Genomic DNA, 27,935 nt, shown 5'->3' with positions numbered 1-27,935 from the left:
AATCAAATATTCGATTGATATTCGGTTAGCAGAAGGTTGTTTCCGAGAAGGTTGCCGCCGCTGACTGAATACCTTTTGTAAGAATGCCTGGGATAAAGGTGGGAATACATAAAGCGCTTATCTTGCTGGCTTAAGTCTTCGGCTGGCTTCTTCGGAAATGAACAAAGGAGCCTAGGGCCAAAATCGAACTAGGTCAACCTAAAACCTCTTTGTTCATCTACGAAGAAGCCAGCCGATAACTCAAGCCAGTCCAATATGCCCTTTATGTATTTCCATCCTAAGTCTAAATTTCCGAGCAGAGGCAGCGAGATTAGTATGTCCGTCGTTCTAACCCAACTGATCCCCGAGTCAGTGCATTGAGAGTAGAGGTTTAAGCTAGACTATCCGAAGTGTTGCAATATTGGAACCGATTTGCATAACCTTCGGGTAACGGTTAAATCGCTATCGTTCTCTGGGAAAATGGACAATAGACCTCAGTCATCTTTAACGATGTAGCGGTGCCTAAATCAGTGCGTTTGGTTGTTCTTAGAAAATAAATATTTAAACTTTATTGAATACTTTTAATAGAGGACTTGAAAATATACATATCCAGTACATAAATCACATTAACAATTTGTTGTTGTTACATTTGTTATTTTGTTTTATATAAAATAAAAATTCTTAAAACTACAATTTTGAAGATCACCTTAAAAGCTATGGATTGTTTGCAATGCTTTCAAAACTTGTCAGCAAAATGTATAAATTCTTGATAAACCTCCTGTTTCCTCTATTACATCTATTCAGGTGGTGTATTATCATGAATCCATTCAGCAAAATGAGCCACAGATGTATAAACACTGGGTATGCGTAAGCCACCACAATTATCCGAACCAAAGGACATGATGCCAATCTAAGGAAAAAAGTATGAATTTCAATGATGTTCTAAATTGTATTTATTTTTTTGGTTTTTTTAACATACCTGTGAAAATATGCCATTTTCCTGTATAAACAATGGTGCCCCGCCAAATCCTTGACACACATCTTTACCCTCACCGCCGGCACACATCCATTGACCCTCAATGGAGTTGGGCGATTCCAATGCACCCGTTGATCCGTAATTACGCAAACACAAATCCCAACTGGTCAATGGTACATCCAAATAAGACATTTCAGGTTGGCGACTGCTTGATGTCGACATTTTTCCCCAACCGGCTATGGTGGCCCTTTTGCCAACCACCAAATTATTCCGTGTCTTTTGTAAACAAATCGGTTGGGTGGCCACTAAAAACAAAAGAAGACACAAAGAAGGTGGAGAAAGTTATTGTTTATTTACGTCTTAATAATCATATTAGTTAATTTCCAGTCTACTATTGTTGCCGACCTTTTAGGTAAGAGAGGATAATCTCTTTAGAAAGAGATTATTTTAAAAATTCTAATAACGCTACACAAAAGAACATCTTAATTGAGGTGTTTTATTTAATGTGTGGCCATTAAGGTGATGAGAATAGCGCTAAACGGATGAAAGTAAAAAAAAAAAAAAGTTTTGAAGCAGACCAACTTGATGCAGAGGAATTTCAAACAAGAAATCTTCTGATGCTCAATCGGGACATTTTAGGCATCAGAGGGGGAAGCAAGCCAAGTAGAACTAATTCAATTTTTTTATTTTACTTTTATATTTTTAACAATGTATTCCGCTATGTATATATTTTATAATTTTTTAATCACATTATGTTTTAACTAATTTGTTTAAATATTTCAATTTAATGGTCAAAATATCATCATGTAAATAACACCATAATTTCATATCTCTGATCCCCACTACCGTTTTAAGCTACTGTATTTTTAGCGGATTTATAAAAGGAGAGTGATGTTACAAAAAGTCAACCATTCTTCTATTGGTCAAATAACCCACGCTCGTCCATGTTGATCGAATTGATAATAAGCAGAAAATTACTACGGAAGAAGAATAGACCTATTTTCATATGAAAAACTTTGATGTTTTATTGCATGAACCCAAACAAACTACGTCAACGCCGTGTTTTAGTTTAATTAAAATAAAAGTGACCGCAGCTACAAATGCCACAAATTTAAATTAAATGTTTAACGCAAATAAATATCCAAATAAGAAACCCAAAATTCAGTAATTATAAATTTGAAAAAGTGTTCGCTTTATACACCAAAAAAGACAATAGAACAATCTCAAGGCGACGGGCTCTACGATACCGGATGGACCGGAAACAACCGCATATCTGTTTCGGCCAGCGGATACCGCCTCTGTTCGTGTTAATTTATTTTTTTCTTTGGAAGCAGAGTACCTGCTCCAGATTCTTTTTGTCCCTGTCGGGATCGAACAAAACTCCAGAACATGGTTCTGTTCGTTTTGTCAGAGCGTCATCCCCCACTGATCTGGTGCAAGGTTATAAATACAGAGAGATGGTTGCAAGACTAAGTGATTAAGTGGCAACGTGATTACCAGCGGGTTCACGTCTTCGTCGTCTCCCGAACAGCAATCTATACGGCAGCACCTCACGTACATGCTATAATCAAGTATAGAACTGAAGGAAGAGCTGATTTATGTGTATATCCCGCCTGTTAATAGCTGTGAACTGTGTTTATTGCTAGACATTAGCCCGGCTTTGGTAGGCAATAACCGCTTGGTACTATGTAGACTTAAGTGTCCACCATTAGTTGTGATACTCCGTCCCAGGTAATGAGTGTCATCTGGTCTGACAGGTGACAACCCGTTATTTCTCTCGGATCAGTCCATATTTCGATAATCTCCATAAGCAGTACTTCCGATTTCATAGCCGCTGAACGTCGTACATTCATAAACTATAAAAATTCAAAGGGTTCACTAAACGCCGCTTTACAGATTTGCCCAACCCTTCTTATATTCGGGTAGCAGAAATGTTTTTTTCCGAGAAGGCTGCAGACTCCCACTATATATATGCTGATTTAATGCCTTAGATATCATATCCTCTGAATGCTTTCCCTAACTATGGTAATTCATAGGATTCCCTAACCTCCGCTTCATAGATCTGCCAACACTTCTCATGTTCGGGTAGCAGAAAGTTGTTTCCGAGAAGACTGCAGACTATTACACTATTTATCTGTTGATTTAATGTCTGAGATAAGACCACATTTTCCAGCAGACAACAGCATTGTACACTATATCCACACATATTACTCGTGTACTTCTTCATATCGCACCACAAATTTTCGATAGGATTCAGGTCTGGGGACTGTGGCGATCACTATAAGACATTAATCCTATGTTTTGCAAACCACTCCTTTGCTAATGAGTTGGTATATTTTGGATCATTGTCCTGTTGGAAGATCCATAAGAATTTCCTCTCTGACATATGGGAATATTTTGTCTTATAAATGCCTGTCCATAATCTCTGTTATCCAATACTACTCCATACTCCATGTTTTATGGTGTTAAATACAGGGTTGCCCATAAATACAGGGTTCGACGAACCCATCTAGCAACGCCATAACTTTTGACGTTTGAAGCGTCAGTCCAAGTAGATTTTTACCATGAACCAATACACGCCACGCGAGCGCTCTGAAATAGTTGAAATTTAAATTCAACAGAAGAAGTCAATTGTGAAAAAAAATGTGAGAAGTGCGCCTTCTAAGAACACCATTAAGCGTTTATACGAACAATTTTCGACTAGTAAGGCTCTTTCTAATCCGAAGAGGCCATATAAAAGTCGACCAAGGCGATCGACCGAGAATATCGCTGCCGTACGAGCCAGTGTTGAGAGGTCCCCAAGAACATCCCAAAAACGCCGTTCTCAGAAGTTGAGCATGGCTCGGTCCACTTTATAACGGATTATTCGCATTGATTTGCATTTGTTCCCGTACAAAATTCAATTGACGCAAAGAATGTTGCCTGCGGACAAGCCTCGTCGATTGTAATGGGCCCAAAGGTCCGTCGAATATGTCCAACCCAGTATGTGTTTGTATGGATGATATTGTTTATTACGGTCACATATTCACACATTACATACTTTCGAAATCTTCTACCGGCATGCAGTACAATTTTAGACTCGTCGGACCATAAAATATTCCTCCACTTTTCAATGGGCCAACATAGATTTTTTTGTCAAACTTCGTTCTTTTTTTAAAGTGTGGTTTAATAAGCAACGGCATCATTCATGGATTTCTAGCATTTCGACCGTTATCTCGGACAGTTCAATACTTGGCCGGGGGCCAATGATGATTGCTTTTGAATGCGCATTAAGGTTCATTTGTGTCTAAACCGATATTCATCAAAATCCATCCTATTTTAGCTGATATTACACTTTTAGGCCAAATAAACGTGAAATCGGAAGAAGATATATATAGGAGCTATATTTAAATCTGAACAGATCTCTGTGAAATAAGGCCGAGATTTTTATTTGCTGTATCTGATAGCTGGCGCCAAATATCGTTGTTGTGGTGATTATTTTACGGTGAGAGGGACTTAAATAAAAATTCGGGTGAAACATATATATAAGGATCTATACATATATCTTAACCTATCTCCATCAAATTTAATACACTTTATTCCAGGCTGAATTCTTGCGTATTTACCAAAATCCATTCAATTCGGGCTTATATTAAACATTTGGTTCTCAATAAACTTTAAATCGGGAAAATATATATATATATGGGAGTTATATCAAAATCTGAATCGATCTCGATAAAACTTGGCAAATGTATTTCTGAGCTGTATTTGATATATTTCTCCGAGTATCATTATTACGGAGCTCATATTGTGGGTGTGGAGGACAAACATAAAAAATCGGATGAACAACATATACGGGAGCTATAGCTATATCTGAAACAATTTTCACCAAATTTGACACATTTATTTCTAGACTCAATTTGGTCGTTAGTGCCAATTTTCATCCCCTTAGAGATAATTTTACACGTTTGGTGCACAATAAATGTCATATCGGACAAAGATATGTATATATGGGAGCTATATCCAAATCTTAACCGATCTCCATAAAATTCAGCAAGGGTATTTCTGAGCTGTATTTGATATTTTTCGCAAAATATCGTTGTTACGGAGTACATACTACAGCTGCGGAGGACAAAAATAACAAATCGGATGAACAACATATATGGGAGCTGCAGCTATATCTGAACCGATTCCGATCAAATTCGGCACACTTATTTTCAATCCTAATTTTGTCGTATATACGAAATTCCATACTGATATTACACGTTTCGTGCACAATAAAAGGCAATCGGACAATAAAAGGCAGTTATATTTACATTTTTTTTTCGATTAACCCCAATTTCAATAGGGCTCGTCCTTAGGCCAAACAACAAATTTGTGCAAAATTTCATCTCGATCGGGCAAAAGATGCAACCTGTACTTGGTTTACAAAAATACATGGACAGACGGACGGACGGACATGCATAAATCAACAGTATGTATGTGGAAAATATTCAACTTACAAATATTCAACTAAACAATTTTTGTATGGCTTATACAATGTAATGAAAGTGAATATGCTTTTAAGCAAGTTTTCATTATTTCTTCCTCAGGTATGTAGAGGTGGACTCACGTAAGAAATGTTTTTGGAATAAGGCTGGCTTTTTTGTAGAAGGACATAGGAGCTTTAGGTTAATCCATGGTACAATAAGGAGGTACAACAGCTTCGTAAAACTACAAAAATACAGCCCTGGGGCTATACCCGCTTCCTGTCAGACTCATTCAAAATTATGTGCAACAAGTTTTAATTTTTTTTTCATCTTTTCCCTCATTTTTTAATGAGTTAAATAGCACGAAAAATGTGAAATGCCTGGATTTTTTCTCAAAAATATGATACAAACTATTCAATATTTCAATTTTATGACTAAAATAGTTAATAGTTTTGATGCGCGATCCGCTATTTACGTGTCTTCCAATCATTGGTTTTGAAAATATTTTATTTTTATTTTTCAAAACAATAAATACACACAAAAAATTGACGGAAGTCGGGCACACTTAGAAAAAAATTGTAATCAGCTGTTAGCTCTACCTTACCTTTTTATTGTACCATGGGTTAAAGTCTTTCATTTTCGGTACATAATTTAAACTAGGTCACCCTGGTTCCTCCGTTCATTTACAAAACAGTCAGCCGGTAACTTATGTCCGAGTAAAATTCACTTTTGTATTCACCCTTTTGCGGTCTATGCAGGTAGTAAGTATAACAAAATACTTTGTATTGAAACTGTATATTTCATTCAAATGATTTGAGATAAAAAAAGCATTCCACTTCCCCGAGCATAAGCTATCCCGACGATCAAAACAGTACAAAGAGTCAGAAATTGAAAAAGGCGACTCAGAACAAATCAGGTTGTGAACTAAATAGTATTATGATCTAATGAGTTCAAAAGGAAAATATTGGTTCGCATTAAACCTGCAAACAACTAAACTAAACGACCAACCTAACGAATTAACAAGTAAAAAACATTAAGTTCGGCCGGGCCAAACTTTTAATACCCTCCACCTTAGGGTAAAATAAACATTAGAAGAAATGTGGCAAAAACCATTAAAATGCCGATTATGGGGAGGTACCGTAATATGGGGGCTACACCAAAACGTGGACCTATAATTACAATGTTTCGCCACACGAACTAGGACCCATTATGGCCCACAAATGCCAATTTTTAGACAAATCAGTTAAAAAATGTGGCAAAAACCATCAAAATACCGAATATCGGGAGGTACCTTTATATGGGGGCTATATCAAATAATGGACCCATGCATGCAATGTTTCGCCACCGAAGCTGGAACCAATTATGACCAACAAATACCAAATTTCAGACAAATCCGTGAAAAAAAATGTGGCAAAAATCATCAAACTACCGAATATCGGGAGGTCCCGTTATATGGGGGCTATACCAAAACGTGGACCTATAATTACAATGTTTCGCCACACGAACTAGGACCCATTATGACCCACAAATACCAATTTTTAGGCAAATCAGTGAAAAAATGTGGCAAAAACCATCAAAATACCGAATATCGGGAGGTACCGTTACATGAGGGCTATACCAAATCATGGACCCATACATGCAATGTTTCGCCACCGGAGCTGGAACCCATTATGACCAACAAATACCGATTTTCAGACAAATCCGTGAGAAAATGTTGCAAAAATCATCAAATTACCGAATATCTGGAGGTACCGTTATATGGGGGCTATACCAAATTTTGGACCCATACATGCAATGTTTTGCCACACGCTCAGGGACCTGCTATGACCTACAAATACCAATTTTAAGACAAATCCGTGAAAAAAACGTGGCATAAATCATCAAAATACCGAATATCGGGAGGTACCGTTATATGGGGACTATACCAGAACGTGGACCGATATATCTCATTTTCAATACCAACCATCCTAGACACAATGCAAATAGCTCTGCTAAATTTTGGAGCTCTACGTCAAATAATGTGGGCTGTATCGTGATTTCAACAGACAGACAGACAGACAGACGGACATCGTTAAATCGACTTAGAATTTTATGCTGATTATGAATATATATACTTTATGGGGTCTAAGACGAATATTTAAGGATGTTACAAACGGAATGACAAAGTTAATATACCCTCCTTTCCAAGGTGGAGGGTATAAAAATTCGAAAAACAGAAAAGCGTTTAAATTCATAATTATGTTTACAAATATTACCTACACTATATTTTCTTCACAATTTAAAGCTTTTTTTACCACTGTAAGTTTCCTTGAATACCACAGTGTTTAATCAAATAAAATTGTGAAACAATACCACCTGGAACTTGTAGGAAATAACGCCTTGTCAAATCGATATTTCCTCATTAAAATGTCCTTTCTCTCTAAATGACGTTTTTCTCGATATCGCACAGCATTTATGAATGAATCATTAAAAACACTTTTTCATTTCTTCTCATCGGTCAGAAGACAAGCCATAAGCATTTAGGGCAGCATACGGTAAAAAAGAGCTCATTATCTGGTCGTAAAGGCGTTGTGATAACACGAAAAATACGTGTAATTTGTCGACAGTGAAATTACAGGTTATGGCCCACCAGAAAGCAATATCGATGACCATTACCGTTTGGTTACTGCATAACGACAGAGTGATCTTCCCTTTAAGTTGCCCATTGCAAGATGCCCAAATGTACTCCTTGGCAGTGGATAACAATCTAAACGAAATTGAATTGCAACAAGTGCATTTCCACCTCCTTACATTCCGCCAAAATTATTATTTTATGTTGATTGTTATTGTTGTTTAATTAAATTTCGGCTGAACGTGATTTTTTATACTTTCCCTGTGTTGCTAGCAAGTTTTGAAGTTTTTGCCAAAAAAAAACGGAATTCGATTATCTTTAGCACGTACCAATTGTTATGACTTTCTGGGTAAAAGATTTGCAAATTGCAGGATATTAAATAAATTGTTGAATGAAGACATTGTAGTCCACACAAATAGCTGTTGATTTGCTTTATGGGTTTTAAGTTAATGGCCTCAATTTGAAACAATGTATTACGCAGTAGGACGTGAGGGAGTTGTTTTGAAACACATTTCAAAATTGGAAATATATGAAAACGATATTGTAGGGAGTAAACATACAGAGGCTGCCGTGTTGGCGATTCTTCTCAAAGGCCAAAAATTGTAATGGATATTTTGAAAGGTAAATGCAGAAGAGGTTATTTCACTTCACATTAGTGAAGATACATGTAAGGATTTTGTCTTTTGGTATGGGTCAGCTGCTGGTGAATTTTGCAGAAAAATAAAGTTTTTTTTTTTTTGTGACCCAGTTTAAATTATTAATTGTGTGGAGAAAATCTGTTGATTCGTGCTTAAAACAGTAAAGGATTTTAGCGAAGGCCCTTATATTTATACCCTACACCACAAAGTGGCCAGGGTATTACGACTTTGTGCATTTGTTTGTAATAGGCAATAGGAAAGAGATTGACTCAGAGTTCCTTTTTGATTATTTGCATAGGATCACATTCTTAGTCGATATATGCATGTCCGTCCGTCCGACCATGTATTTTTGTAAACAAAGTACAAGTCGCATTTATTGATCCAGATGAAATCCGAAGATAATCGGTCAAAACGTAGATATAGCTGCCACATATCTTCGTCCGATTTGCCTTTGTATTGTACACCAAACGTGTAACATTAGATTTTTGCACATACGACCAAATCAGGCCTGAGAATAAGTATGCCAAATTTGGTGGAAATTGATTATGATTTGTTATAGGTCCCATATATATTGTTCACCCGATTTGTTCAATTCGATCTCCACAGCCCTATTATGTACTCTTTAACAACTATATTTGGGGAAATATATCAAATACAGCATACAGAAATGCTTTTGCTAAATTTTATCGAAATCGGTTCAGATTTGGACATAGCTCCCATACAGGGTGAGATGAAAAAACTGCAACCAACTTCAGATTGGTACCATTTCTAAGCCACTCGTCCAACAGTTGTTAAAATTATTCCAGTAACAGCGCATTATATTATTTACAAACGTACAAAAGCATTTTGGTGAGAATTTTCCAGAAAAAAAGTTATTCGTGATGGAATTCAAGCGTGATAGTGTGATTTCTTTATATTTAGCTGGAAAACAACATGTGGCTATCGTTAGAGCACTCCAGCATTTAAATAAATCTTTTGTGTCTCATACCATCGCTCGTTACCGTAATACTGGTAGCGTAGCCCGACGTCAAGGAAGTAGACGAAGAAAACAGCAACATCAGCAGAAATGGTTCGAAAAGTAAAGAACCGATTTGAGCGAAATCCGCGTCGCAGTGGTCGAAAAATGGCTCGTGAGTTGAACATATTGAAATATTCCATTCGACAATTATTGAAAAATTATCTCGGGGTAAAGCCATTGAAATTCCAAAAAGTGCAAGAACTTACACCGACCGCAACAGAAAGAAAATAGACTCAAAAGTGCTAAAGAGTTGCTTCGCTTGGCCGAAAGTTGTGAACTGCCGAATTTGGTTTTCTCCGATGAGAAAACATTGTTGTCCAGCAGTTTGTAAGCAAACAAAATGATCGTGTTTACTTGCCAAGGAGGTCAGCTGAAAATGTGCACCTTCGGTTGGCCACCAGAAAAAAAAGAACTCAAGCGCTGGCCATGGTGATGGTGTGGGCCGCCATAACAGAAGATGGCCACTGTCCGCTCGTATTAATCGAACGTGGCATCAGAATAAATGCCGAATATTATCGCGAAAATATTGTGGAAGGTGTATTAAAGCCTTGGGCATGCAAACATTTTAGCCGCAGACCTTGGACATTCCAACAGGACTCAGCATGCGCTCCCCAAGAATGGTTACAAAATGAGGTTCCTCGCTGCATTTCCAGCACACAATGGCCACCAAAATCTCCGGATACCAATCCGTTGGACTATTGTGTCTGGAGTATTTTGAAAAGCAAGGTTGGCACTAAAATATACCAAAGAGTCGATCACCTCAAGCAAACGCTTCGCCGGGAATGGACCAAAATACCGCAGAGCAACATTCGGGCAGCATGTGACGGTTTCATTGGCCGTTAATTCGTGCCAAAGGTAACCAAAAAATGTAAAAATTATGTCGTTTGATTTTGATGGCGTTTTTTTATCTCACCCTGTACATAAAGTAATTTGAGTGCCCTAGTTTGAAAATAATAATTGAGTGGAGAAAAACATTTGTTGTATTCGTGCTTAAAATAGTAAAGGATTTTAGCGGACACCCTTATAGGGTAAGTGTACCAGTAGTCGGCACTTTTAGGATTTCCGCGTTTTTAATCGCTCACCATTCTGAGTGGAACATTTCAATTATTACTAAGTGAATTTATTCAGATTCGAAATTTTGTATAGTTTTTGCAATAATAAATAAAGTTTTAATAACTTTTTATTCAATTTCATAAATTTGTTGTTTTATTAAAACAATGTTTTTTGTCAGTAGTCGGCACAACTTGCCAATTGTCGGTATGGCATTTTCCAACAGTCGGCATATCAATTTTTTTGTAAGAATAATTAATAGTAATAATAAATTAATTCATTAAAATATAATATTTTTGTTTAGTTAAACTGATTCGACGTCTTTATTGTACTTTTCTTAATAATATGAATTGTCGAGGACCTTCACAGCCAAAAATTTAATTTTTATTAGAATAATTGATCTTTTCTTAGCGAAATTGTGCACAAAGATAGCTGACAATATATTTGAAGTAAACAAAATACATTTAGTTACAATAGTTTCATTTATTTGGGCTTAAAAATGAAAAGTGCCGACTACTGGGACATGCCGAACTTAGGCACACTTACCCTATTTATACTCTACACCACAAAGTGGTCAAGGTATTATTTCTTTGTGCATTTGTTTATAACAGCCAAATGGAAACGAGATAGACCCATAGTTCCTTTTGATGATCTGCATGAAATTTTGCACAAATCATTTGTTTGGCCCAAGGACGAAGATAATCAGTTACAATTTAGATATAGCTCCCATATAACTTCGTCCGATTTCCCTTTAATTGAGCACTAAACGTGTAATAATAGTCTAAATAGGATGGAATTTGAAACTTAAGAACAAATTGAATGTGGAAACGAGTATATCAAATTCGGTGAAAATCGGTTCAGATATAGCTATATTGTTCCATATATATTGTTCCTCCGATTATGTTATGTTACGACAAATAAATCCAAATAAATGATGTTAACTCCGCAAAGCATTAATTTGACCATGGTATAATACTTCTTAACCTGCTTTTGGATTATTTTTTCATGTTTTCAATTTGATACACCTTTGGTTTATAGTTTCGATTTTAATCCACCCAACTTGAAACTTGTCACGAAATGGCATGTCCCATAATCCGGTGCATGTGATCCAATTTTTGATATATCTAACGCCCTATTTCTAATCAAAAAATGATGTTTGCATGTTTGTTTATTTTTTTTCGTCAACGAGGCCAAGGTCTATACATTATCCCAATTAGTACTCGCTGAACAAGAGAATCACAGATTCATAATTTTCCGAATAGAAAAAAAAAACGTTGCACATCAACGTGATTTAGAACAAGGGGGGAGATGTTAGATGGCACTGCATCATTTCCATTTGCTGAACTTGACTCATAACACCCGGCAACAACTTTCATATTTGTCGAGTCAGATCAACAACAATAATAATCTGAACAACAACAACAGCAAATAAATTCAAAATATGCATGTTGGCCTCTGTTGGCCATAATTATTATATTTTTTTTTATAAACTTTAATTTGTAACAACAGACCGCCCCTTTCCGGTATATGAGACATCCATCGTGATGATCATCGCCATTAAAACAGTAGCAGCAGCAACAACAACCACAACATCATCATCATTAAAAACACTTTTTCGCAAATCAAACTCACCCGAATAATTAAGCGGAGTTTTCAGAACCAACAAAGCAATATCATGATGATATTGACCCTGTTTATAATCAGGATGTACAATGACATGACTAATGGCATGATTCACCGAACGTGGGGCACAAAATCCCGTACTGGCACAATCAGGATCGGAGGAGGTGTCATATTCACCCACACGTACCGAGGATCTAAAAAATAACAGAGATTTCGAGAATAATGGATATGGGATAACTGTGTGTTCGGGGATACTTACAAACGATGGCCATCAGCCTTGGCCAGGGCACAATGGGCAGCGGTCAAAATGACTCGACGAGCAATAACCGAACCGGCACATGGGTAAGCAAAGGCTCCAGTATTTATATCTAAAAATGGAAAAGTTGTATTAACGAAAAGGCGCAAAATGTTGTAAAGAAATCGCCATGTTCTTCTCATAGAGTCCAAATGTTCTCCTTACATTTAGAGGAGCAAACGGGTTTTTTACAAATGGAATGACATAAAGAGTCTGTATCATATGATAACATAAGTACGTTAAGAAGAACAAAAAATGTAAATGGAAGAATTATTATGTGATGAAAAACCCTTCATATATTACCATATAAGGTATTATAAATTTAATGCAAAAGAAAACTTAGAGCCATATTCTATTGCCTTTACCGTAATTAACTCACTATTCTTTATCTGCGAAACATCTCTATTATAGTCCAACTTCTTTTATTTTTAATTCATTGCTTTTGGTCTCTGAGAAACTTAAAAATTTATCTCACCACGACCAACCCACATTAATCCAAATACACAATTCCAATTTTCTAGCTTTAGTCCTTTCGGTCAGTCAATCATTATACCCTCAGTCATATGGCTACAGAGGGTATACATCATTTGATACCGCCAAAAGTGCCTCATCGAAATAACTGTTTTACACCCTAGGTCTCTTTGGACCAAATTCGTTTCAGGACATTTGGAGTCGATCTAGCGATGCCCGTCCGTCTGTCTGGCCGGCTAGTACGCACGATAACTATCGAAGGGAGTATCCCATTTGATCCAAACTTGGTACATCGTAATATTATTGTCAAACTTAGATCGAGTTCGGAGATGGGCAATATCGGCTCATTCCTTCTGGTACCTCCCACACAAAATATCAGTATTTTCAAAGAAAATTATTTTCTGCACAGAAATAGAAAGGATAATCCGATTTTGCTCCAACTTTGCAAATCCTAATAATTCCATCAGTATTAGGTCAAGTGCGAAAATGGACAATATCAGTCCACTCAATCAGGTACCTCCCCCACAAAGGGTTAAAATTTTGAATAATTACAACTCTTTTAAAATGTGATGTAAAAGTCCCAATTTCTTCAAATTTCACACATACCAATATTATTATTAACCCAAGGTCTGATATGAAGATGAAATATATCGGTCCACTCCCTCTGGTACCTCCCCCACAAAAGATCGAAATTTTCAAAAAAATATTTTCTGCACAGAAATAGAAACGATAATCCGATTTTTCTCTAACTTTGCAAATCCTAATATCTGCGTCAGTTTTAGGTCAGGTGCAAAAATAGATAATATTGGTCCACTCCATTAAGTGCCTCCCCCACAAAGGATAAAAATTATGAATAATTGTAACTCTTATAAACTGTGATGTAACAATCCGATTGTCTTAAAATTTCATACATCCCAATATTTTTACAAACCCAAGATCTGGTATTAAGATGGAATATATCGGTCTACTCATTCTGGCACCTCCCCCATAAAAGGGAGCTTATAAAACGCGAAATTAATACCCGATTCCATTTAGACTTGGCATATCTGAATATTTCTATCAACACAAGATCTGTTATAAAAACGGTAGAGATCAGAACATTTCTTCTGGTACCTTCCCCACAAAGGGTCAAAGTTTGGAATAAACAAAACTTTTATAAAATCCCAAATAAGCATCAGATTCTTTTTATATTTCACACATCCCATTATTTCCACTAACAAAAGATATGTTGTGAAAATGTTATATATCGGTCCACTCCTTCTGGTAGCTCCCCAACAAAGGCTGAAATTTTAGAATATCCATGAAACGCATAAAAAGCGAAATTAAAGACTTAGTATATCCCAATATTTCCATCAACACAAGATGAGAAAACATAGAAGGCTTTTTTGACAGGTTTAAGTCATGGCTTCTTCGTAAAAGAACAAAAGAATTTTAGGAAGTCTTAGTTCAATTTCGACCCGTTATTTATACTTTCTTCCGGTCAAAATAGCCTTCTATGTTTTCTCACCTTTGATGAATGATATCAACTATGGTCTGGAGGTTATTTTATGCGATTTGGGTTGGTAATACAATTGCAAGATTTGCCTATAATGTTCCTAAAAGGAGACATATTTCTGACTTTTTTAAGTAATTTTTATACTCTCCACCTTGGAAAGGAGGGTATATTAACTTTGTCATTCCGTTTGTAACATCCTTAAATATTCGTCGTAGACCCCATAAAGTGTATATATTCATAATCAGCATAAAATTCTAAGTCGATTTAACGAAGTCCGTCTGTCTGTCTGTCTGTCTGTTGAAATCACGATGCAGCCCACATTATTTGACGTAGAGCACCAACATTTAGCAGAGCAATTGGTATTGTGTCTAGGATGGTTGGTATTGAAAATGAGATATATCGGTCCACGTTCTGGTATAGTCCCCATATAACGGTACCTCCCGATATTCGGTATTTTGATGATTTATGCCACATTATTTAACGGATTTGTCTGAAAATTGGTATTTGTAGGTCATAACGGGTCCCTGTACGTGTGGCGAAACATTGTATGTATAGGTTCACGTTTTGGTATAGTCCCCATATAACGGTACCTCCCAATATTCGGTATTTTGATGATTTTTGACTGATTTTTTTCACGAATTTCACTGAAAATTTGGTAGTTGTAGATCATAATGGGTCCCAGTTCGTGTGGCGAGTCATTGTAATTATAGGTCCACGTTTTGGTATAGCCCCCATATAACGGTACCTCCCGAAATTCGCTAATTTGATTATTTTTGCCACATTTTTTTTACGTATTTGTCAGAAAATTGGTATTTGTAGGTCATAATGGGTTCTAGCTCCGTTGGCGAAACCTTGCATGTGTAGGTCCACGATTTGGTAGAGCCCCCATATAACGATACCTCCCGATATTCGGCATTTTAATGGTTTTTGCCACATTTCTTCTAATGTTTCCTTTACCCTCAGGTGGAGGGTATTAAAAGTTTGGCCCGGCCGAACTTAATGTTTTTTTACTTGTTTTTACTATATTTGTTTTCGAAAATAGTTCCCATTATGCATAGTTATCAAACATTCGATCAAATATAACGATTAACTTTCCCACTAACCTAGAAATCCTTAATAATTTATTCTTAGAATTTAGTAAAATGTGTTTAGCCGATCAAACTACGCAGCTCATCATTCCTATTTCCCCTATATAAAAGAATTAGTCCTTACATATTCCAAACTGATATATTTCAAAAAAATCATTCCCTTTCTACTTACGTTTAAAACCAATTCTTGCCACAAACGGATAGGTGCCCAGGCCACGATAGAAATGACCCTGGACCAATGATTTGCCGCACACTTGATTCTTCTCTAGCGGACTACTGGGACAACAGACATAGGGCATTTCTTCGCCACCGCCGCAGAACAGAGATTTATCGCCGTAATAACACATTTTGGCCACTTCATAAATCATGGCAGTACAATCGTGTAGGGGTGTACATTCCGTTCCCACAGAACATTCCGTATTTGCATCGTAGTAAGCTCTTGGCAGATACGAACGACCTTGTGGCGCAGCATTAGCTGTTGATGAGTCCTTTGGTTTTCCATAGGTTCCCGGCACTACCAACCTTGCTGGAAATAAAAATTATAAAATTATAATTAATGAAATAATATTATAAGAATAATCTATTTTTAACAAAAAAAAATGGTAATCTATTTAAACTTGAATTATAAAGAAATACGCCGTTTACGAAGTTAAAATACAAAATTGTTACCTGTTTGGTTGGAGAGGTGACGCAAATCACCTGGATTAAAATTTTACTTAGTTCTACAACAAAAGTTGACATGTTTTAAAAAGGACGTTCCTCAAAAGAGGCAGTGAATGCTCATAACGTGTTAGCTCATAAATTAATGGCTACGATAACACGAGGCTCTAGGTTGGGTGGAAATCAGCACAAGCAGAAATTGGGAACGAAAATACTATTTTCTTATTCGGGAGTAAGTAGCACAGAATGCTTAGGAGTGCGAAAAAAATGTATTACCTACCTTTGGAATCTGTGGAAAAGATGAATAGGATGATACTAGATGTCCTTTCGATGATAAGAGAAGCTGAATGGTGTGAAGGTGATCGGAAGATTCTCGACATGGCCAGAAGATATTGGCAAATTATCTCATGACTGTGAATGTGACTGGAATGTTGTTGTGGCCACTCTGAAGTATGAGCCGGAAGAAAAAGTTAGATTTCTAACTGAAAATTATGAAGCCCTGGAATATGAAATCCGTATCATGGCAGCACAATTGGCAGAATCACCTGTCCGATTCAAATTAATAGAAGATGGCCTGGAAGCAGCTAAATATACCAAATTGAGGCTGCAAGACTTGGTGCAGTCTGTGCTCGCTAAATAAAAAAACCTACAGACCATGTAAGAAGAATCCGAGAAGAAACGGCGTGGCCTGGAAACATTAGTCCAAGAATTGGAAGCCATGTTGGAGCAGCGGAATAGGAAATTAGAAGTAAAGGTCGCAAAAATCGATAGATAAAATACCGCATTTCTACAATTCACTGATTTTGAGCACTGTCGAATACGATACAGATAGATATACAGGGTGAGATGAAAAAAATACAACCAACTTCAGACTGCTGTGATTTCTAAGCCACTCGTTCGACAGATGTTAAAATTATTCCAGTGGAAGCTAATTATATTGTGTACAAGCGTACAAAAACATTTTGGTGAGAGTTTTCCAGAAAAGAAGTTATTCGTTACGGAATTCAAGATTTCTTTATATTTGGCTGGAAAATCAAGAGTGGTTATCGTTAGAGCTCTCCAGCATTTAAATGTGAATAAATCTTTTGTGTTTCGTACCATCGCTCGTCACAGTGATACTGGTAGCGTAGCCCGACGTCAAGGAAGTGGTCGCTCTCCGCTCGTATTAATCGACCGTGGCATCAGAATAAATGCCGAATATTATCGCGAAAATATTCTGGAGGGTGTATTAAAGCCTTGGGCAAGCAAACATTTTGGTCGCAAATCTTGGACCTTTCAAAAGGACTCAGCACCATCGCACGCGCCACCCAAGAATGGTTACAAAATGAGGTCCCTCGCTTCATTTCCAGCGCACAACAGGTTCCCACTTCCACATGTATATTTTAAGAATATTGGAATTCAAAATCCCAAACCCTTGCAACATATAGACAAAAATCCAAAAGAAAGGTACGGTATGGTAAGGTAAAAATATGTGGTGCAATGCAGACTCTGTGAAAAGAAGACGCCATGAAGCAATTGCTATTGCATCGCTCAAAACTTTTCATCAAGTGACTTGGTGTGATGGGAAAGCATAGAAACCAAACTCTTACCTCCATATCTATGTGGAATTAGAAATCATCTTTATATACTTGCAGTAATATCAGAAGACTTATGTACTGTCTAGTATATCCTAACATAGGAATTCTAAACATTCCCTGACACTCTGTACCTTTTTTCTGCAATATATGAACCTGTATAGAATCACATTCGAAGTCGATTTATGTATGTCCGTCCAACCGTCCTTCAGTCCATGTATTTTTGTAAACAAAGTACAGGTCGCATTTATTGCCCGATTCAGATGAAATTTTGCACAAATCATTTGTTTGACCCAAGGACGAACCCTATTGAAATTGGAGATAATCGGTCAAAATTTAGATATAGCTCCCATATATATTTTCGTTCGATTTGCCTATTTTGTGCCCCAAACGTGTAATATCAGCCCAAATAGTGTGGAATTTTGAACATACGACCAAATTAGGCCTTAAAATAAGTATGTCAAATTTTATATGAATCGGTTCAGATACAACTATTGCTTCCATATATATTGTTCATCCGATTTGTTATTTTTATCCTCCGCAGCCGTAATATATCAAAGTAATATCCGCAGCTGTAAATATATCGAGTAATATAAAAAAATCCAGCTCATAAAATACCTTTACTAAATTTTATGGAGATCGTGTCAGATTTGGAAATAGCTCCCATATATAACTTCGTCCGATTTGCCTTTTATTGTGCATCAAACGTGTAATATTAGCCCAATTGGGATGGAATTAGAATTGAGTCTAGAAGCTAGTATGTCAAATTTGGTGAAAATCGATTCAGATATAACTATAGCTCCCATATATACTGCTCATCCGACACAGCCGTAATATGCACTGCATAACAACGATATTCAGGGAAATATATCAAATACAGCTTCGAAATATCTTTGCCAAATTTTGTCGAGATCGGTTCAGATTTTGACATAGCTCCCATATATATCTTCATCCGATTTCAAGTTAATTGTCCCGAATCGAAAAGATACAAATGCTTTGGCATATTTAGTCCTTTGAACTTTAAATTATAATTAAAACAATGCTTGTATGATGTAATTCTGATTTAAATTAAATTAAAATTGCTTTGATTTAATTCAATTTTAGACTGTGCAATCTGGAGTGTGGAAAAGTGGTATTCGGTTTACAGATCAAAACCCCAAATAGTTTTGGATTCTCACTCCAACGAATGTGTAAACATCATTCATTAGTATGATATGGTATGACCATGGCACAAGCATAAAGCTACCTTCTAAATTCATTTTTATACCCTTCACCTTCGAAAGTAGATTTAACGATGTCCGTCTGTTGAAATCACGACACAGGTCACATTATTTGATGTAGAACTTTAAAATTTGATAGAAGTTTGCATTGTATCTATGTGGTTGGTGGTTGGTATTGAAAATAATAATATCAAAAAATAATATCGGTCCACGTTTTGGAAAGCCCCTCCGGGTATAGTACCTCCCAATATTTGGTATTTTGATAATTTTAGCTACATATTTCCACCAATTTGTCTAAAAATTGGCATTTGTGGTTCGCAATGGGTTCTAGCTCTGGGGCTGGATTCTTGTTCTATGAAAATATGAAATGAAAAATATTTCCTTTATAAAATTTTTCATTTGACATTTCTTTCCTTTATAAAAGTTTTCATTTCACATTTTCATAGAATAAGAATTGAGGCCCTGATGGCAGAACAATAAATGTCCACGTTTTCTAATAGATTTGTTTGAAATTTGTACTCATTATGGGTTCTGAGCGGCCAAAAAAAACTAGTTCTGACAACAATTTGACAATAAAAGTTGTGTTCCAGTACTTTTTTAGTAGTAAAACTAGCAGAAGAGAGAACAGTTCGAAATGTCATTCTCATTTAGGTTTGCTCAAAAAATAAGGGAACGGAAAATTAGCAGAAATGCGATAAAATGTCAAAATTCAAAATTCCAAAAGTAAACAGCCTAAATCGGACTGGTGAAACCTTACTGAAAAGAGCGCCAACATTTAAAAAATGAGTATTGTAGACGATAAGTTAAAATTAATAATCTATAATAATAATTAATAATCTGATTCCTCATTCAGCCAGTCCTCTTCACTGCTGGAATCATCCAAAAGTGAATACATCAGTTGCTCCATATTTTCTCTTTTTGTTTTTTTTTTTTTTTTTTGCACGACAAATATTAGTTTTTCCTTTAGTTTTCAAGTTGATCATTTTCTTTATTGAAATGTATCAATACATTTTTCAACCTTGTTAGCCCTGCCAATTAAATGTCAAATTTACAATATGCACATTTCTGCTCGGCCAAATTCATGTAGCTAAAACAAGCAGAAATGTGCACCACTCAGCGCCATTTTTTCTCGAGAGAGCTGCAAGTTTTGCTAGTTTTTGGAGTACGGGAACGCGTTGTAGCAGAATTAGTGCTAATTAGTACTAACTTGCAGGTTCTGGAACACAACTAAATTTAGTAGTTGTTGCACTATTTTGATTTGACTCTCTTCGAATTTCTAATAACAATATTTCTTTTGACAGCAAGCCATGATAGAATAACGAACGTAAAGTCATGTAATCATAGGTTTACAATTTTTACAAAATTATTCGTAAGACAGCATCTTATTGTCAAAATTTACATTTATAAATCCAATGTATATACACACATCACAGATGGGAACCTTTTTCTATGCACTAAAATTTGAAAGGAAAGGTAAATCACTGAAAATTCAGAGATAGATAAATGACTTTACCTTCTTAATTGAGCTTAAGTTGAGAATACATAAAATGCTGGCTTAAGTCAACGGTTGGCTTCTTTGTAGAGGAAATAAGGAGTCTTAAGGTTGACATAGTTCGATTTTGGCTCCACGCTTCGCCGGTCAAAAAAGCTTTTTATGTATTGTCACCTTTAAGGTGGGAATACATAAAGCGCTTATCTGGCTGGTTTAAGTCATTGGCTGGCTTCTTTGGAAATGAACAAAGGAGCTTAGGGCCAAAATCGAACTAACTCAACCTAAAACTCCTTTGTTCATCTATGAAGAAGCCAGCTGATGACTTAAGCCATTTAAATATGCGCTTTATGTATTTCCACCCTTACTGTTTTGCGGAACATCGTTATCTAAGATTCGACATAGCGTACACAAGTATTCAACTTCACTACTTTGGTAAAAAGTTTTGTACGTCCGTATTACCCAAATACGCCAGGTCCATATTTTATAATCTACTAAATAAAAACGTTGCAAAAAAGCTGTAAGTTCGGCCGGACCGAACTTTGAATACCCTCCACCATTTGGAACGAATTTGGCAATTTTCAAAAAAAAAAAAAACTAAAATAAAATCCGTTAAAAAATTCTGTTAAAATCTTAAAAATACTGAATTAACCGGTTACTTAGGGTCTATACGACGACGTGGACCTGCATCATCAAAATCATTAAAATACCGAATATAGGGGGTATACGAAGACGTGGACCTACACAGACAACTTTCTATCATAGGCTGTAGTATCCATTACGAACTTCAAACACCAAATTTGAAACAATTCCGGTGAATAATGTAAAATCATCAAAATACCGAATATTGGTAGATAGCGTTGTATGGGGGATATATGAAGTCCTGGACCTGCACAGACAGTTTTCTGTCATAGGCAAATACCAAATTTGAAACAATTCCGGTGAATAATGTCGCTGAAATCATAAAAATACCGAATATCGGGAGGTACCATTATATGGGGGCTATACCAAAACGTGGACCTACATCGCCCATTTTCAATATCAAAAGTTCTGCAGGACATAATACACATTTGAGTAAAATTTTATCAACCTACTTCATTTCGTTCGAAAGCTAGAGTGATTTCCACAGACGGACTGACATAGAGTACATAGAATCTTATGCTGATCAAGAATATATACTTTGTGGGGTCTAAAATGTATATTTCGATACTATGGTGGAGGGTACAAAAAGAAAAAAACACTGGTATCTATCGATAGGTCTTCCCGACTGCTTTGATTTCACCGCTAATTTAATTTTCGTAAATTACCGAAATTATAGCATTTTTGGTTTACCGACCCAAGAAGTTAGTTAGAGAATTCCACTACTGATTTCTGTGTATATAATGGATTTATAAATTTTAAAAATGAATTGTTGTCTAATGAATAATTTTGAATTTTGCATTAATGTTTAAGCATTAATTCTACCATGATTTCCACCATAATGGAGAATAAATGGTACAATTTTGGAATTAAATAATGTTGTTCTTCCATTCTAGACTCAGTGTTTGTGTTTTTTTCTTTCAACTCTAAAAATTAGGGAAATTTGATGTCAATTTGACACAATGAATCTCTAGTAGATTGTTGAGTTTTTTCCACTTCCATATAAGAATATAAGATATTGTACAACAATTTAAAACAACAACATATGGAGATTTTATGGTAGAAAGTAATCATTTGAAAAATCTAACATGAATGTAAACAAACATGAGCGAAGCATAAAACAAGTAAAGGTGAGAATACATAAATTGCTTTTTTGACTGGCTTAAGTCATCGGCAGACTTCTTGAGAAAAGAACAAAGAAGCGTAGGGCCAAAATCGAACTAAGTCAACCTAAACCAGTAAAGAATGTCTTAAAGTCAGGCGGGGCCGACTTTATGATACCCTACAACACTTTGCTAATTTAGTAGAGCTCCGCATCACAATTAAACGTTTTAATGGGAGAGTTCAATCAAACACGCCATGATTCTAATTATAATTTAAAGTTCAAAGGACAAAATATTTCTATCATTTAAATTCAGACTTATATTGCCCATTTGGTGCAAAATTTATTTGAGATCATATAAACATATATATGGGAGCTATATCTAAATCTGAACAGATCTCGATAAAATTTGGCAAAGATATTTCTGAGCTGTATTTGATATATTTCCCTGAATATCGTTGTTACGGAGTGCATATTACGGCTGTGGGTAACAAATATGACAAATCGGATGAACAGTATATATGGGAGCTATAGCTATATCTGAACCGATCTTCACCAAATTTGACATACTAGCTTCTAGACTCAATTCGGTCGTAAGTGCCAAATTTCATCCCATTTGGGCAAATATTAGACGTTTGGTGCACAATCAAAAGTAAATCGGACGAAGTTATATATGGGAGCTATATTCAAATCTGAACCGATCTCGATAAAATTTAGCAAAGGTATTTCTGAGCTGTATTTGATATATTTCCCCAAATATTGTTGTTACAGAGTGTATATTACGGCTGCGGAGGACAAAAATAACAAATCGGATGAACAATATGTATGGGAGCTATAGCTATATCTGAACCGATTTCGATCAAATTTGGTATACTTATTTTCAGGTCCAATCTGATCGTACGTGCAAAATTCCATACTATTCGGACTGATATTACACGCTTGGTGCACAATTAAAGGCAAATCGATCGAAGATATATATGGGAGCTATATCTAAATTTTGACCGATTATCTCCAATTTCAATAGGGTTCTTCCTTGAGCCAAACAAATGATTTGTGCAAAATTTCATCTGGATAGGGCAATAAATGCGAACTGTACATTGTTTACAAAAATACATGGACAGACGGACGGACGGACGGACATGCATAAATCGACTCAGAAGGAGATTCTATGCAGATCATCAAAAGGAACTATGGGTCCATCTCGTTTCCTTTTGCCTGTTACAAACAAATGCACAAAGACATAATACCCTGACCACCTTGTGGTGTAGGGTATAAAAAGCGTTTTATGTATTCTCACCTTAAATAAAAATACCAAAAATCGAAAGATAACGTTGTCTGAGACTTTGTGAACATGTGGACCGATTTTTCAATACCAACCATCCTAGACAAAATACATACTATTGAACCAAATTTCAAAGCCAAAAATTATAGACCGACGGATATTTTAGATTTTTATAGCCAGATGGACATAGAATTTTACATAGTTCAATTTTGGCCCTACGCTCCTTTGATGTTATCCGAAGAAGCCAGCTTAGACTTAAGCCAGTCAAAAAAGGTTTTATGTATTCTCACCTTTACATTTCATAAGTAATTCATAATTATGTCGCATTGTGAAGGTAATTAAAACAAGTAAAACAAGTTAAAAAGTATCAGTCGGTATTACCGACAGATATATACCCTAAGCCTATGTTCGATTAAATAATCGAAATATATTTGACTAGTGTTACAATTATTCAAACGCTTGGCCCTCTATGGAGCAGGTTCCGAAGGAATGAACCAATATTGTCCATTTAGTATCGGACCTAAAAATATGATATGGATTGTATCGACACACTTCTTCACTTTATATGAGATATGTAATAATTTTTAGAAAATGTTAAAATGTGCGTGATGTACCAGATAGAGTCTACCGAAATATTCCACTTTTATACTTCATCCGATACAAATAAAACATATTGAGCGAAATATTGGGCAAAATTACAAGAAAGGATATTTATTTCCAATTTTATGCGAAATCATAAATTCCGATAAATTTCATATTCATATCAGGCTACTTATTGAGAGAAATATTTGAGCATAGCAAGTAGTAAAGAATTGCTAAATTGTTTCGAAAGTTATGGCAGATACAATTATTGAAAATTGTGACCCTTTGTGGGTGAGGCACCGGTAGGGGTTCGCAGATATGTATCAACTTCACAACAGATCTTGTGTTGGCAAAAAAATTTTTATGTGTGAAATTTGAAGAGAGTTGAATGCTTATTTCGCTTTATTTGAGTGTTTTGTTTTTCAAAATCTTGAACCCTATGTATGGGGAGGTACCAGAAGAAATGGTTCGATCTATACCACCATTATAACAGATCTTGTGTTGATGGAAATATTGTGATGTGCCAAGTCTAAATGGAATCGGAAGATAATTTGGCGTTTTATGAGCTTCATGGATATTCAAAATTTTGACCCTTTGTGGACAGGTACCAGAAGCACCGGTTTATTCCATTTTTACACCAGACCTTGAATCTATAAAAATATTGTGATGTGAGTAATTTGAAGACAATCGGACACTCGCATAATATTTTATAATAGTTATAATTATTCAAAATTTTGACCATTTGTGGGGAAAGTACTTGATGGAGTAGACCATTTTCGCATCTGACCTTGCACTGATGTAAATATTAGGATACGCAAAGATGGAGCAAAATCGGATTATCTTTTCTCTTTCTGTGCAGTAAATTATTTTCTTAGAAAATGTTGACCGTTTATGGGGAGATACCAGAGGGAGTGGACCGATATTGCCCATCTTTAACGAGTTTGGATCAAATCGGATACTCTTTTCGAGAGTTATTGTGCACACCAGCCAGCAACCCAGACAAACGGACGGACGGACATCGCTAGATCGACTCCAAATATCCTGAAAAGGATTTGGCCCAAGGAGACCTAGAGTCTATAACCGTCTGTAGCCATAAGGTTGAGGGTATAAAAATCTCATAAAAAGGCCCTAAGCGTGATTGTGTGATTGATCCTTATATTTGGCTGAAAAACCACAGGTGGCTATCGTTGGAGCACTCCAGCATTTAAATGTGAAAAAATCTTTTGTGTCTCGTACCATCGCTCGTTACCATGATACTGGTAGTGTAGCCCGACGTCAAGGAAGTGGACTAAAGAAAACATCAACATCAGCAGAAATGGTTCGAAAAGTAAAGAAGCGACTTGATCAAAACCCGCGTCACAGTGGCTTAAAAATGGCTCGTGAGCTGAACATATCGCAATATACCATTCGGCAAATATTGAAAACTGAACTCGGGGTAAAGACATTGAAATTCCAAAAAGTGCAAGAGCTTAGAGCTAGAGTTTCTTCGTTTGACCGAGAAAGTTGAACTGCCGAAAATTTTCTCCGATGAGAAAATATTCGTTGTCCAGCAGTTTGTAAACAAAAAAAAATGATCGTGTTTACTTGCCAAAGAGGTCAGCCGAAAAGATGCACATTCGGATGGCCAACAGAACTCAAGCGCCGGCCATGGTGATGGTGTGGGCCGCTATAACAGCCGATGGTCGCTCTCCCCTCATATTAATCGACCGTGGCATCAGAATAAATGCCGAATATTATCGCGAAAATATTCTGGAGGGTGTATTAAATCCTTTGGCACGCAAATATTTTGGCCGCAGATCTTAGACATTCCAACAGGACTCAGCACCATCGCACTCAGCACGCGCCACCCAAGAATGTTTACAAAATGAGGTTCCTTGCTTTATTTCCAGCTCACAATGGTCACCAAAATCTCCGGATACCAATCCATTGGACTATTGTGTCTGGATTATTTTGGAAAGGTTGGCACTAAAAAATAAAATAAGTGTCGATCACCTCAGGCAAGCGCTGGGCCAGGCTGGGAATGGGCTAAAATACCGCAGAGCAACATTCGGGCAGCGTGTAAAGTTCAATTTGCCGTTTGAAGGCCATAATTCGTGCCAAAGGTGACCAATCTAAACTAACAAAACTAATTCTAAAATTTGATGCTATTTTCGACTTTTTTTCTTTCATGCAATAATATTAAAAAAAATTTAAAAATTTTGGCGTATGACTTTTTTGCATTTTTTTAATCTCACCTGAACGACTTAAGTTATCGGCTGGCTTCTTCGTACGAGAACAAAAAAGTTTTAGGGTTATTTAGTTCAATTTCGGCCCATAATTTATACTTACACACCTTAGAACACACAGAACAAGTTTTTTGACTGGTTTAAGCCTTTCAAAAAAGCTTCTTATGTATTCTCACCTTAAAGGTGTTCCTGCTCTCCTTTGCTCTTTTATGAAGAAATTAGCCGATGACTTAAGCCATTCGAAAAAGCCTTCTATTTATTCGCACCTTTAAGATGAGAATACATTGAAAACTTTTTTGATCGCTGGCTTCTTTGTAAAGAACAAAGGAGCGTAGAAGCACATTTAAGGTGAGAATACATAAGAGGCTTTTTGACTGGTTTAAGCAAGTAAAAAACGTCTTCTGTGTGTTCTCACCTTTAATGTTTATTGCAAAACGTATACAATGGACCTAGATAGTTTCTAAATTGGCTGAATTTTGCAAACTCATCCTAATTTTCTTCCTATCTTTAAATGTTTACCCCAAAACTAAAAAAATATGAACGATAGTCACATCCTGCGACTTAAAAATGTTCGTAACTTCTTTAATGACTCCAGCCGACTAGTTGATTAAATTTGTATTCTATATTATAACAGCAACCAAAAGCTACAACTTACCAAATTCTCCATTTTCACAATTTCCCGCAGCAGCAAATAATCCAATTATTAGAAAAGTGAAAATTTGCCATAAATGGCAGTTATGGCCATGAAATGAAGCCATTATTCTGGGCAGCATATCTCTTTGGCGAAGTGGTTGTATTTTATTTTTGCAATTGCTTTTCACAAAAATTTTCACACAATTCTAATTGTTTGCAATTAGTTTTTTGCTATTGTTGTTATATATTATTATTATTAATAGGAACTACTAAGTACAATTTATATTTTTTTCTTTTTTTTTTGTTGAAATGCAAGCGGCGTTAAATTATAGGCTCCTGCGCACTTTCCACGGCAGCCACCACTTTTACTGGCGAGGAATGCTTTCTTTCACCTGGCTGACGCAGCCAACTTTTGTTTAATTAACAACCGTTTCGGTCTTCTTTTTTTTTAATTTACAAATATTTGCACTTTCAACGGTTCCAGCACACAGAGTTGCGTTCGAATCGAAACGAAGTTTTTATTTTTAACCGCAAAATGCGTCTAAACCCTTCGAATGCACTTGGCCAACTGAAATGTTTCGTTGATTTGTTGGGATTTTCTCCACCACCCCTGGGAGAATTATTCTAATACGAATAAATGGCCATTAGACCAATAAAATGCCAGAGATGTGGTAGCAGCCAGCGATGGCTGATGTTTGTTGTTCTTCTTTCGTTGTTGTTGCTGCTGCTGCTGTTCACTACTTGTCCATTCATTCGTTTAAGCCATTACTATTATCAGCAACGTTGCTGCGGTTCATCTCATCATTGGCGCTTTTCCTTTTGTTGTTGCTGTTGTTG

At 36.2% G+C, this 27,935-nt stretch overlaps 1 protein-coding gene across 1 annotated transcript; it reads right to left on the bottom strand.

The window, feature by feature from the left end:
- Window positions 1–514: 514 nt before the first annotated feature.
- Window positions 515–27,935, bottom strand: LOC101896928 (venom protease). Its single transcript, XM_011293484.3, has 6 exons — window positions 27,121–27,935; window positions 15,865–16,218; window positions 12,603–12,711; window positions 12,353–12,537; window positions 959–1,260; window positions 515–889 (listed from the first exon to the last, which is right to left on the bottom strand). Exons 1-6 carry the CDS (start codon window positions 27,236–27,238, stop codon window positions 776–778), a joined length of 1,182 nt encoding a protein of 393 aa, XP_011291786.1. The 5' UTR covers window positions 27,239–27,935; the 3' UTR covers window positions 515–775.

The sequence above is a fragment of the Musca domestica genome, unplaced genomic scaffold, assembly GCF_030504385.1.
Source record: "Musca domestica strain aabys unplaced genomic scaffold, Musca_domestica.polishedcontigs.V.1.1 7, whole genome shotgun sequence".
Taxonomy (NCBI): Eukaryota; Metazoa; Arthropoda; class Insecta; order Diptera; family Muscidae; genus Musca; species Musca domestica.
This window is presented reverse-complemented; position numbering and strand designations above follow the sequence as displayed.